Raw genomic sequence first — 10,886 nt, 5'->3', positions numbered from 1 at the left:
CTGCTTTCTTTTCCGCGAGGCGTCGCCACCGGCCAACTCGTCGAAAGTTTGACGTTTCGTGTTTTGTTTTGTGTTTTCATGGCTTGAGTCTGGGTGAGAAAATTGCATTTTTCCGTGGCTTTCCTGCACCACTCGGTCCAGTATTTGCGTGAACCTGCCCCAAAGCATCCCCGCCGACGATGAATATCTCAATTGAGCGCAAGAAGCCCGAAATGTCAACGCTGCAGCGCGACAAGGTGGACGTGTACTACATCAGGTACTTGTTTGGGTGATTGGGGGCCCGTCTGCGACTGGTGGAGAGCTTGTGTCCCCATTTCATCTCTCATCCTCCTCGCTGACGTGCATTTGTTGCCTCTGTGTAGCCCCGCTGCCGGTGGAGCGCCCTCAGCAGCCGCTAAGAAGGTGACTCCGCAGCTCGGCCGGCCCTTGGGGGCCCCCGGAGACGCCATGGATCTGTCTCCGGGCGTCGCCGAGAGCCACCCAGTGCGCGCCCCCCTGTCGCATTCACTGATTCAGCGCTCTCTGGGCGTCAAGCGCAAACTGCCGGACAATCTGCCGCCCGGCCAATCGCGCCATCCATTCCCGGACTACAGGTAGCCCTCCGCTGGCCACCGCTGCTGCCCTTAGTTCGCAGACCTCTCTTTCTCTCTCCCTTCTCTCTGTCGACTTCCCGAGAGCCCGCGGGCTCTAGTATATATCGGACGATTTTAAATTCCCTCCGCTGTGCTCGCAATTGGCCGTTGAAATTGTTGTTGGGGTGGCAAAAGAGGGACAAATTGTGGGTGGAAAAGAGCAGCAAAAGCACACAGATTGGCACAATTCGCGATATATACTAAAATCCATCCTTTCCGGTAATTATTTGTTATCATTTCAGTGGAAATCACTTTATTTCATCCGTTTTTGTTGAGTTTTTCTCAAGTTTTTCTAGAGAAAGGATTTTCGAGAGGGGTTTGTCAGTCCACAAAATCATGTCCCTAATCTGAATCTCATATTTTATTATTCAAATATTATAATTTGAAAAGAATTCCATTCACATAATGCAGAAAATATCGTGAAAAATAACTTAAATGACTTTTTCAAACAAATATTTCCTGGATGTTCTTATTATGATGCAAATATTTGTAAAACACAAAATTTAAGTATTTAGAATGATTTGGACTTTATTCAGTAAGGAAATTAAAAAAAATAACATACAATTCCGTTAGAATTTTCTGACATAAATCAATCAATTGAGCACATTTCTTGAAATATTGTGGTTAATATTCCTCTAAATACCGCAATTCACAACTTTCTGTAACCCAAGGAATTGTAAGCAATGTATTCTTCGTCAAATTTCTTCAAAAATTCCCTGTATTCCACTTCTGAAATTTTGGGATGACGAATTGTGCCTCCGAAACACTCTAAAAGACACTCTTTAGGCACAAATTCATAAAGACTTTCCAGATCATTGCCGTGAAAGTGGAGAATATCATTGATTTCTTTCGGTAGAAATGGTTTCACGATCCTATAAAGGATGTTTATGTACATATTTTGATTGACGTAGTGAATTCCCTTTACCGAAACCGGCAAAACATTGCTTATCAGACGAATAATGAGCTTCATGAGGCTCAGCGTGATGTGCTTGAAGTGTTTGTAGGAAAATCCTTTGAAATCGATTACGGTAACGAATCCGTTCACTTGACTTTCGGGCTCCATCAAGAGTCCTTCGCCGATGACGAACATCGCCGCAATGAGTTCCATTGGCAGCACATCGGGATTCCAAGCCTCAGCCTGCGCCATGATGACTCTGTGGCCGTGTTGAGTCTTCAAAGGGGACAAGATGACGGCGTTCATGGCAAAAATGCTAGCGCATTCCGACGGAATGACGTTTTGAAAGAGTTGCGGGAATTCGTTCTTGAACTTGAAATAGTTCTTCACGAGATTAAGAGCTTCAGAAACGTCAAATTTGCGGGCTCGCAGGAATTTGAGCAGGAAATTTGTGTTTTCATGTGGAATTATTAGAGTTTTATCATCTGAAAAGACATTAAAAGCCATTTTAGACTTGTAAGAGAGGGGAAAAGTGTGAGAAAAGCACTTTGAATCAGTTGACTGAGTTCTTTTAGGGCTCTTTTCTTCACGTCTGGTGTTTCATTGAGTTCCCTTTCGGCTTTTCTCTGTGTTTCCTCACTTAAATACCTCACGTCGATTTTTAAAGAGAAATTATCTTTTCTGAATACGGGAAAGTCTTCAAGATCTGTCAAGAACACTGAGTTTTTCCTCTGAATTTGCGGCATTTTACACTAATCACTGTTTTCACTGGGAGTTCAATGGAAATTGATGAAATTCTAAATCATTAATGTGTATTTATATGGAATTTTTCTAAATTTTATGCATAACAAACACAATGGGTCAGAAATTTGAATAAAATGTTTAACAGTGCGCTTTGGTGACCCTTAAAATGATAATGATTGATTAGCAAACAAACAAAGCGTGTCGCAAAAATTATGTGAAATTATAATTAGTGACATGAGTTTGTGGGTTGACAAACCCCTTGGCATTGATTTTGTCGTCTCATTCGCATGTTTGTCCATTTATTGCGGCATTTCCCGCTGGTTTTCTGGCGAAACTAATGCATTTGTCTTGTATTTGCTCTCTGGATCTTCTGGATCATCTGGCGGCTGCAGCCGAGGCGGGATGCGGACTGACGTGTCTCTGGTGCCGCCGATCAGGCAGACGGCGTCGATCTTCAAGCAGCCGGTGACGGTGTTCAAGACGCAGGAGAGCAAGGTGAAGTCTGAGCTGAAGCACGGCGTGCAGGAGCGGCCGAAGCAGCTGTTCTGGGAGAAGAGACTGGAGGGCCTGCGGGCGTGCGACGTGGATGGGCACGAGTTCACGGCGATCGAGATGAACAAGGGACTGAAGCCGGTGGGGCCGAATGTGACGGAGACGACGCTGCTGCAGTCCATCGCCACATCCCTGCACGTGTCCAATCACTCAGTCACCGGCCAGACAGCCTCCAGATCCGCGCTGGCGGCCAATCCGGGTGTGTTTCTCAACGCCGACCAGCCCCTGATGTACTCCTACAACATCAGCGAGGAGGACATCCGGCGGCAGGAGGACAGAGTGTCGTCGGCGCGGAAGAAATTGCAGGAAATGCTGAAGAATTGATTTGGCGGGAGATGCTCCGCCAGCGCCATCTCGCGGAATTGGCGAGAAGGTGTGGTGGAGATGTGAAAATAAGACCAGAGAGGAGATCGCGGATTTCTTAATTTTATCATAAAATAGTGTAGTTTTATGCTCAAATAAAGGGTAATCATGAATATTTCATCCCGGCTTCACCGGTCAATCTATCAGTGTCTGGTTGTGTGCGAGAGTAAGTGGATTTTGGGGGTGAGCTGTGGCCACTTAACCTCACTCTGTTGTTTTTCTTTCGGCTTCCGACAGGAAATAAGGGCTCCTATCCGCGTTTCATCGTGAAACCCAAGAATTCGCGGTGGTTTGACAAAGCCCCCAAGCCGTTCTTCGATGTGCACGACCCGAAGAATCGCGTGGTGAACAGTCTGATTCCGCCAAACTTCCGGCATGTCTACCCGGAATTCCTGCCGGATCCGAACATCGAGTACCGGAACACGCTGATGGAGAAGCTGCAGCGGACGGACATGCTGAAGCGCAGGCGACAGATTGACATCCCTGAGTTCTACGTGGGATCCGTGATGGCGGTGACGTCGTCGGATCCGCACGCCGCCGGCAAGACGAGTCGCTTCGTGGGCATTTGCATTGATCGCTACTTCACGGGTATCCGATCGGCCTTCATCCTGCGCAACGTGATCGATCACCAGGGCATCGAGGTGGACTTTCAGATGTACGATCCCACCATCCAGAAGATCGAGGTGCTGCGCCTGGAGAAGCGACTGGACGACAAACTCCTCTACCTGCGCGACTGTCTGCCGGAGTTCTCCACGTTCGACATGGACATGGAGCCTGAGCTGTTGCCAGACGGCGCCGAGGTGCCGGTGAATCCGCTGAAGGCTATCCTGAAGCCACGACCGTGGCTAGAGAGGTGGGAGAGGCAGGAGCTGAAGGGCATCGCCAACATCATGGAGTATCTCAACCCGAAGCGCATCCGGAAGTGGCACGCAAGACTGGAGCCGTGGGAGAAGTACGACCTGATGAAGCAGTACCGCAAGACGATCCCCGAGGAGGAGCAGAACGCCGTGTACTCCGAGGTGTACACGGAATTGCACCAGCTGGAGCTCATGCGGAAGAAGATGAAGCGCAAGAAGGTCTTCCATCGGCCAAAGAAGGCCTAAAGCGTGGCCATTTGTAGTGTCGAGAGCGGAAATAAAGTCCTCATTCTATTTCATTCTGTCTCATTTTATTATTAAATTGTAATTATTACTTCAACTTCTTCCTTACGTTAAAGTCCATCATAAATGAAAGTTTTCATCTCTTCTACCATTCTCTCCTTTTGTTTTACAACATCAAAATATTCCACAGACAGTCACTCCTCAATTTCATCCTTTCTCTCTCTCTCTCTCTGTCCTAGTTTCCTCTTCACTTCCTCCTCTGAAATATGGCTACAGTTCTTCTCGGAGACTCGCTTAGCTCGTGAGGAGCGCAATGTTGATCTCCTTCACCATCTTCACGCGATGCAGCATCTTCGTGAGTGACTCACGGCCGAGCGCTTGCGTTGAATACCACACGGGCGAGTCTGGCACGCACGAGCGCTCCGGCTGCAGGTAGAAGATATCATTTCGTGTCTTGACGCTCTCGGGACTGCAAAGAGTAGAGAGAATTGTGTATTTAGCGCACGTTCTGCCCAGTCTTCGATTTCCTGCATTATTTACTCACCATTTGGATAAATAGAACTCGTAGAGCTTCACAGGACATCGAAGCGGATTTTGTTCATTTTCCTGCTGCTCGTAAACTCTCTTCTTGCGATTGTTGCCTTCTGCACAAGAGACACAGAATGTCATTTTCCACCCCCACAAAAGCACGACAAACTGAATTAAGAGACTCACCGTTCGCTTGAGGTGGATAAAACCTGAGTAAGACATTCCTGGATCCCGGCAACTTGGCCGCGCCTGGCGCATTGGGATTCCTCTTCCAGTGCTTCATGATGTGCGAAAATGAGAGCTCCATGTGCTCCTCCACAGTGGTGAGATTGAAGTGCTTCGTGTTGAAGAACATGAGGGTGCTCAACAGAACATGAGGCGAATGGGCGCCCAATTGTTTGCACTCCCACAAGTGCTCCTCCTCCACACGAGTCACGATGTACTCTGCACACAAAGAGAGAGAGAAACAGCTTGAGAAACATCTCTTAAACACACACACAAACACACACGCAATTGACAAAGTCTTGACCACTCACGAGAATCATTGTAGAGAACTGAGAACTTTCTCGCCACCTCGTCGAGACAATCGGTGAATTTCTCATAGTACGGATCAGTGAAGATGTTGTCAATTCGATTGTTCTCGTACAGATACTGCTGAATGCCCAGCACAAGGTAGTAAATTGTATCCGGCGCATATTCACTGCCGTTCGGCTTCCTCACTTCCTTCACAAACAGACACAGCGAGTAGTTCAGCTCGTCCGCCGTGAGTTGCAGCAAATCCGACTTGAAGGGCTTTCGCCTCAGCGTGCTCTTCTCCAGGTCAGCATTCTTCGACAGCACCCACTGCTTCCAGGCATTCACGCCGAACGTGTACTGCAAAGAAGACAGGCACAGAATCAGCACAGCACAAAGGAAAATCCTCCACAACTTCGCGAACAAACCTTCAAGCACATGTTCGCGTCCGGTTTCTCCGCCGGCTCCCTTGGCGGTTCCGGCTGCGGCGGCGTCGGCACGACGTTCTCATTCCGCCGCTGACGCTTCACAGGCGCCGGTCGAGTGTTCCTCGAGGCGGGCGTGGCGCGTTTCCGGCCTCTTCCGACTGCCATCTCAGCTTGTCTGCTCATGAAATATGGATTGGGGGTGGATTAGAAACAGAGCTGCTAAGTGTCTCACTTATGTAGATGAAAGATAAAATTCTCAACATTTATATTAAGTGCTTTGGAGGGTAATTTTTCGTTGATTGCGAATTAAGAATAAACTAATTAACTATTTTCAGATGTTGTTTGCGCCAAATGAAAGCCATTTCAATAATACAATAGACAATAAAGCGTGGCTTGAAATACAAATTTGGCCACAGTGGCCACAAAGCGTTTTGTTAGTGTTAAGTAGAAATTTCAGTCATGAAAATCACTGTTTATGAACTCATATACAAGACAATTTGGCAAGATTCAATCTCAATCTTCTTGGTGAATCTAGTGTTAAATCATCCCCATCTAGACACACTTCAACTCTGATGGGACGCCTCCAGTAAGCCGCAACAAATCCCCACAGGAAAGCCTTGGAAAATCAATATGAGAGTCACTCACCTCTGCTGCTCCATCAGCATGAGATGGTGCTGATGCAGAGTGTTGTGCTGCTCGATGACACTCTCGCCGAGGTGCTGCGGATGGGCGCCGGGCGTGATTGTGTTGGCCGTCATCGCCGACTCGAGATCCACCGGGGGCTCCTCGTACTCCGTGGCCATCTTCAGGGCCATCTGCAGCATGTCCTCGCCGAAGGCATTGCCCGTCTCAATGTTCTCCTGCGCGAACGCGTCCTCGGGCGCCTCCTCGGCGTCCGACTCCGAGTCGCTGTCCGCCTTCTTCTTGTCGCCCGCCACCATCTCGGCCATCATCAGCAGCTCCGCCTCGAAGGGGTCCGTTGGCATCTTGTCCTGGATCTTCTTGATCTCCTTCATAATGCCCGCCGCGGAGTTGCGCGTCGTTGGCACGAAGATGGGCACGGGAATTGGGATGGGGATGGGAATTGGCACCGGCACGGGCATCGAGTACATGTGCATGGGCGAGGGAACGTACATGGGCACAGGAATCGGGATGACGATCTTCCTCTGCAGGTGATCGTCCGTCTGGCACTCGGCCTCCTCCGTCTTCGGGCGGCACGTGATGCTCTTGGACACGTGCAGCGGCTTGCAAGACGTCGCCATGTTGGCCACGGGCTTCGGCGGCGGCGCCACAGTGACCACCTGGGTCTTGTGCTCCACGCGCGCCGGCGGCGCCGGCTGCGCCACCGTCTGCACAGACTTCGAAGACGACGACACACGGATTGTCGGCCGTGCTGGGGCGACACGAGCCGCCGACAGTGGCGGCGTTGGAGGACGCAAGTGGGACAATTCTGTGCGCTGCAGAACAACTCTGGGCTGCGCCTCGATGAATCGCGTGAAGTCATTGCTCAGCGAGGCGTCATTGTTGGCCGGGAGGCTGTTCTTGGGCGGGCGTCCACGGGTGCGCGTCACCATCGGCGACAGAGATGTGACCTTTGCGATTACAGGTACAGACGGTTGGGCGTTCTTGGGCGTTGCCGCGCTCTTGGACGCCGGAGCCGAGGCTTTGGCAGTCGCTTGAGATGTGTCACCCTGCGGAGTGGCCTTCTGGCCCGACGACGACTTCACGCGCTTCGGCAGGCCCGCCGGCACCGGTCGCGCGTCGTCCTCCGGCGAACTGAGCGTGAGCGGTCGCTTCCCGAATTGACTCTGAAACGCCATCACGCACTGGTACGTGCAGAAGTTCCTCATCGACCCATCCGACATGGTCAAGTGATACTGCGGCGCGCCCTTGGACGAGCAATTGTCGCACACACCCTTCTTCCCGGGAATCGTGAGCTTCGGCATGTCGTACATCGCGAGACATGATGTGGAGCAGAAGAGACTGGATTTGCCACCAGAACCGCGTCTCAGCATGTCAAAGTTGTACTTTTTCACTTTGCACCACGCGCACGGCACAATCTTGCGATTCTGCACAATGTAGAGATTGAAGCAGATCTTCGAGCAGAAGATGTTCGGCGTAAAGTCCTCATAGATGGTGAATGAGACGCTGCCCTTGCGCTCAAAGTACTTATTGCACAACTTGCACTGATCCGCCGTGAGATTGTTGACAAAACTAAATGCGGAGAAGCAGGCATTGCAGCACAGCTTGAATGTCACACCGTCCATGATCACCTCCTTGCGCACCGGCTTCTTGTTCCTGCACACACCACAATCCGCCACCGTGTGGCGCTTCTTGCCCATCACCACCGTCAGGAAGCCATCCTTGCACTCGTTCGAGCAGAAGTCCTTGAATTGCGTGGGTCCAATCGCCGCCAGGATGCCCGTCTTGTCCACCATGTTCTCATGGCAGTACGAGCACATCTTCAGCCCCTTCTTGAACACCGCCAGACACGATGTTTGGCAGAACTGCCGGATCTGATAGCCGAAGCGCACGCAGTACTTCCCAATGCTCGCCGTCGGCGTCGCCATGCCACACAAACTGCAGCTGCCCAGCATCATGCCCTGGTAGGATTGCAGGCACGTCTCATTGCAGTAGTCCATCGTCTCCCAGATGATGCTCTTCTCATTGGGCGTCACCTGGCTGAAGCACTGCACACAGACGCGCAGGAAGCTCTGCTCTCGCTCAATTCTCGCCTGCTCCACCTCCTCAGGCGTCCTGGCCACCAACTGTGACGAATCGGGCCCAAAAGTCTCCAGATCCCCCTGAACTGGGGCAGAATTGGAGATCACAGTGGCCGAGCCGCCACTCTCCTTCGGCAAATCCCTCACTCTCACCGTCGTGGCGCGTCTCTTCAGCCTGAAGCGATCCGGCTGCTCCAGTAGCAGCAGATTCACACAATCCTCCTGACACAGGAAGAACTCATCCTCATCCTGGCGAAACACGAATCGGCACGCCTTGTCGTCTGTGCATTGATAGCACTTCCTCATCTCCTCATCATCGCTCACCGGAACATCCTCAATCAAATACTTCCTCCGAATAACGACACACTTCTGCTCCGTCTGCAGCACAATGAACGCATTGAGACACGGCTGGTCGCACAGGAAGCTGTACTCCGCATTGGCCGTCTTCCTGAAGCGATATCTGCCGAGAGACAACAACAGAGAATCAACCCAGAGATCACATCGTGAACCAATCCCACCACTTACTTGCATAATTTGATGGTGCTGCACTGAGCGCACGTCTTTCCCGTCTCCAGAATGATGTAAATGGACAACTTCTGGCGCTGCACCGTGAATTCCGTGCCCTCGTTGGCCTTCCTGAACTCCTCCACGCACTCCAGGGCGCACAGACTCTTTGGCTCGCCCTCCTGCAGCACGGAGAAGGCGCAATTCAGCGACTTCTTGCACTGCACACACTCCACAGGCTCCTTGGTCGCCTGCGCCTCCTCGCGAATCTCATTTGCCGCCAGCGTCGTGGCTTCCGCTGCCTCCATGCCGACATCGTGCTGCGCAGAGGAGTCCTCGTGTGTCACATCATTCTCATCCGGCTGCCCCTCGGCGTTCACGCCCTCCTCCTCGGGGCCAGCCTCCTCTGCCTGCCGATTCTCCTCACTCCCGTCATCATCCGCCCTCTCCTCCTCCTGCGCCTTCTCTGCCGCTTCCTGGGCCAACAGTGCCTCCCTCTCGGCCTCAGAGATCTCTCGCTCCTCATCCGGAATGAGACACACCTCCTCATCGCCACCGCCTTCGTCCTCCTCCGCAGGCGCTTCGTCCGCATTCTCATCGTGTCTCTCCTCATCAGCTTCATCCGCAGCCGCTGTCGCATCATCGGCAGGAGGCTCATCATCCTCGAACTCCATTCTCTGCACACTGTCCGGCTGTTCGACAGTGTCCTCAAGCGGCGCCGGCGACTTTCTCGCCTCCTCGTGCAGAGAATCGAAGAGATCATCGCTTTGGCTCTTCTCTTGATCCCGATTCCCCTCTACCGCCTCTTGCTCTCGCGCTGGCGGCTCCTCCGCTGCCGTCGCTTCATCCCCTGACTTGTGGGCTTCATCGCCCGACTTGTGTGTCTCCTCGTCTCCGGAATTCGCCGTCTCCATTGGCGTCGGCGATTGACTGGCGCCATCGACACTCTCACAGTTCTCCGCGGTGTCCATTGGCTCTTCTTCGGGCTCTGCCGAGGCGAAAGGATCGTCCTCTTGCAGCTGCCTCAGCTGCTCTGCCTTCTCCTCTTCCGTCTGCGGCACTCCCTCGGCCACATTCACCTCCTCCGACGCATGTAAATCCTCCTGAGTGTTGTCCTCGGAAGTGTCTTTCATCTCCACGTCATTAGACGTCTCCACACTCTGCGGAGCGGCGTCCTGCGAAGTCTCAGCCTCCGCAGGCTGCTGCTCCTCCTCCTGAGACTCCTCTTCCACCCCCTCCGCATTCACTACAGCATCCACGTTATTTGCCTGCTCCTTTGGACTCTCCTCAGGCGGCGCCGCTTCCGCTTCCTGCTCCTCCTCGGCCGTGTGCTTCCCATCCACATTATTCAGCTGCTGCTCCACCACGGCCTCCTTCTCTGGCTCCTTCTGAGGCTCCACTGACTCAACCACCTCCGCCGGAGTGTCCATTGCCGCGCTCTCGAGCGGCTGCCGATCTTCTTCTTCCATCAAACGTCAACCGCGCTGCTCCGCCGGGCAAAGGGGGCGCCAGTGGCGCAGGAGTCTCGCGGACGCAGCCGCGCAAGTCTCTCCACGGATATCCTGTGCGGAACCGGACTCGAGGCGGTTCCACGAGCTGCGTTGGGGGTGTGCGAGACTATTTATTTTCACAATGGCCGCTACAGCCAGATGGCGCGCTAAAGAGGACGCTCTCCCTGCACCCAATTGTTTTCCGCCCCCTGCGCACTAAATACACTCGCCACCGCGCACTTTTTATCACAATCTCACTCCACGCGCTCACGCGACACACTTGCGAACACTTTTCCACTGGGATCTGCGATATCTCTCAGGAAAAATGCATTTTTCCAACAAGCGACTACCCCAATGAGATAATGGCGGCTATGATGTTGTCAGAACTAACCGATGGCAGCGCCGCGAGTGTGC

The 10,886-nt window shown here is 52.4% G+C and overlaps 3 protein-coding genes across 4 annotated transcripts; 2 read left to right on the top strand and 1 right to left on the bottom strand.

The window, feature by feature from the left end:
- Positions 1-49: 49 nt before the first annotated feature.
- On the top strand, positions 50-3,301 carry LOC132265029 (methyl-CpG-binding domain protein 2). The gene is made up of 2 exons (XM_059765429.1): positions 50-256; positions 2,664-3,301. Exons 1-2 carry the CDS (start codon positions 180-182, stop codon positions 3,145-3,147), a joined length of 561 nt encoding a protein of 186 aa, XP_059621412.1. The 5' UTR covers positions 50-179; the 3' UTR covers positions 3,148-3,301.
- Positions 3,237-4,342, top strand: LOC132265028 (large ribosomal subunit protein bL19m). The gene is made up of 2 exons (XM_059765428.1): positions 3,237-3,352; positions 3,424-4,342. The coding sequence occupies exons 1-2, from the start codon at positions 3,295-3,297 to the stop codon at positions 4,287-4,289; spliced, it is 924 nt and encodes a 307-aa protein (XP_059621411.1). The 5' UTR covers positions 3,237-3,294; the 3' UTR covers positions 4,290-4,342.
- Positions 4,333-10,872, bottom strand: LOC132265025 (zinc finger MYM-type protein 4). 2 transcript variants are annotated; one of them, XM_059765423.1, is made up of 7 exons: positions 9,004-10,872; positions 6,401-8,938; positions 5,756-5,930; positions 5,351-5,687; positions 5,001-5,258; positions 4,831-4,930; positions 4,333-4,755 (listed from the first exon to the last, which is right to left on the bottom strand). In XM_059765423.1, exons 1-7 carry the CDS (start codon positions 10,449-10,451, stop codon positions 4,581-4,583), a joined length of 5,031 nt encoding a protein of 1,676 aa, XP_059621406.1. In that variant the 5' UTR covers positions 10,452-10,872; the 3' UTR covers positions 4,333-4,580. The 2 variants fall into 2 exon arrangements, with proteins under 2 accessions (XP_059621406.1, XP_059621408.1); XM_059765425.1 differs by having other exon boundaries at positions 4,831-4,927.
- Positions 10,873-10,886: the final 14 nt, after the last annotated feature.

Source organism: Phlebotomus argentipes, unplaced genomic scaffold, assembly GCF_947086385.1.
Source record: "Phlebotomus argentipes unplaced genomic scaffold, Phlebotomus argentipes genome assembly contig_2, whole genome shotgun sequence".
Classification (NCBI taxonomy): domain Eukaryota; kingdom Metazoa; phylum Arthropoda; class Insecta; order Diptera; family Psychodidae; genus Phlebotomus; species Phlebotomus argentipes.
The sequence above is the reverse complement of the archived record's forward strand: the minus strand, read 5'-3'. Positions and strand labels throughout refer to the sequence as shown.

Excerpts from the sequence above, each read along its gene's own strand:
- LOC132265029 (XM_059765429.1), top strand. The coding sequence starts at position 180 with ATGAATATCTCAATTGAGCGCAAGAAGCCCGAAATGTCAACGCTGCAG. Across the intron at positions 257-2,663 it reads GTGGACGTGTACTACATCAG|CCGAGGCGGGATGCGGACTG; the intron begins GTACTTGTTTGG and ends TGGCGGCTGCAG.
- LOC132265028 (XM_059765428.1), top strand. The coding sequence starts at position 3,295 with ATGAATATTTCATCCCGGCTTCACCGGTCAATCTATCAGTGTCTGGTT. Across the intron at positions 3,353-3,423 it reads GTGTCTGGTTGTGTGCGAGA|GAAATAAGGGCTCCTATCCG; the intron begins GTAAGTGGATTT and ends GGCTTCCGACAG.
- LOC132265025 (XM_059765423.1), bottom strand. The coding sequence starts at position 10,451 with ATGGAAGAAGAAGATCGGCAGCCGCTCGAGAGCGCGGCAATGGACACT. Across the intron at positions 8,939-9,003 it reads AGCACCATCAAATTATGCAA|ATATCGCTTCAGGAAGACGG; the intron begins GTAAGTGGTGGG and ends GTCTCTCGGCAG. Across the intron at positions 5,259-5,350 it reads AGTTCTCTACAATGATTCTC|AGTACATCGTGACTCGTGTG; the intron begins GTGAGTGGTCAA and ends CTTTGTGTGCAG.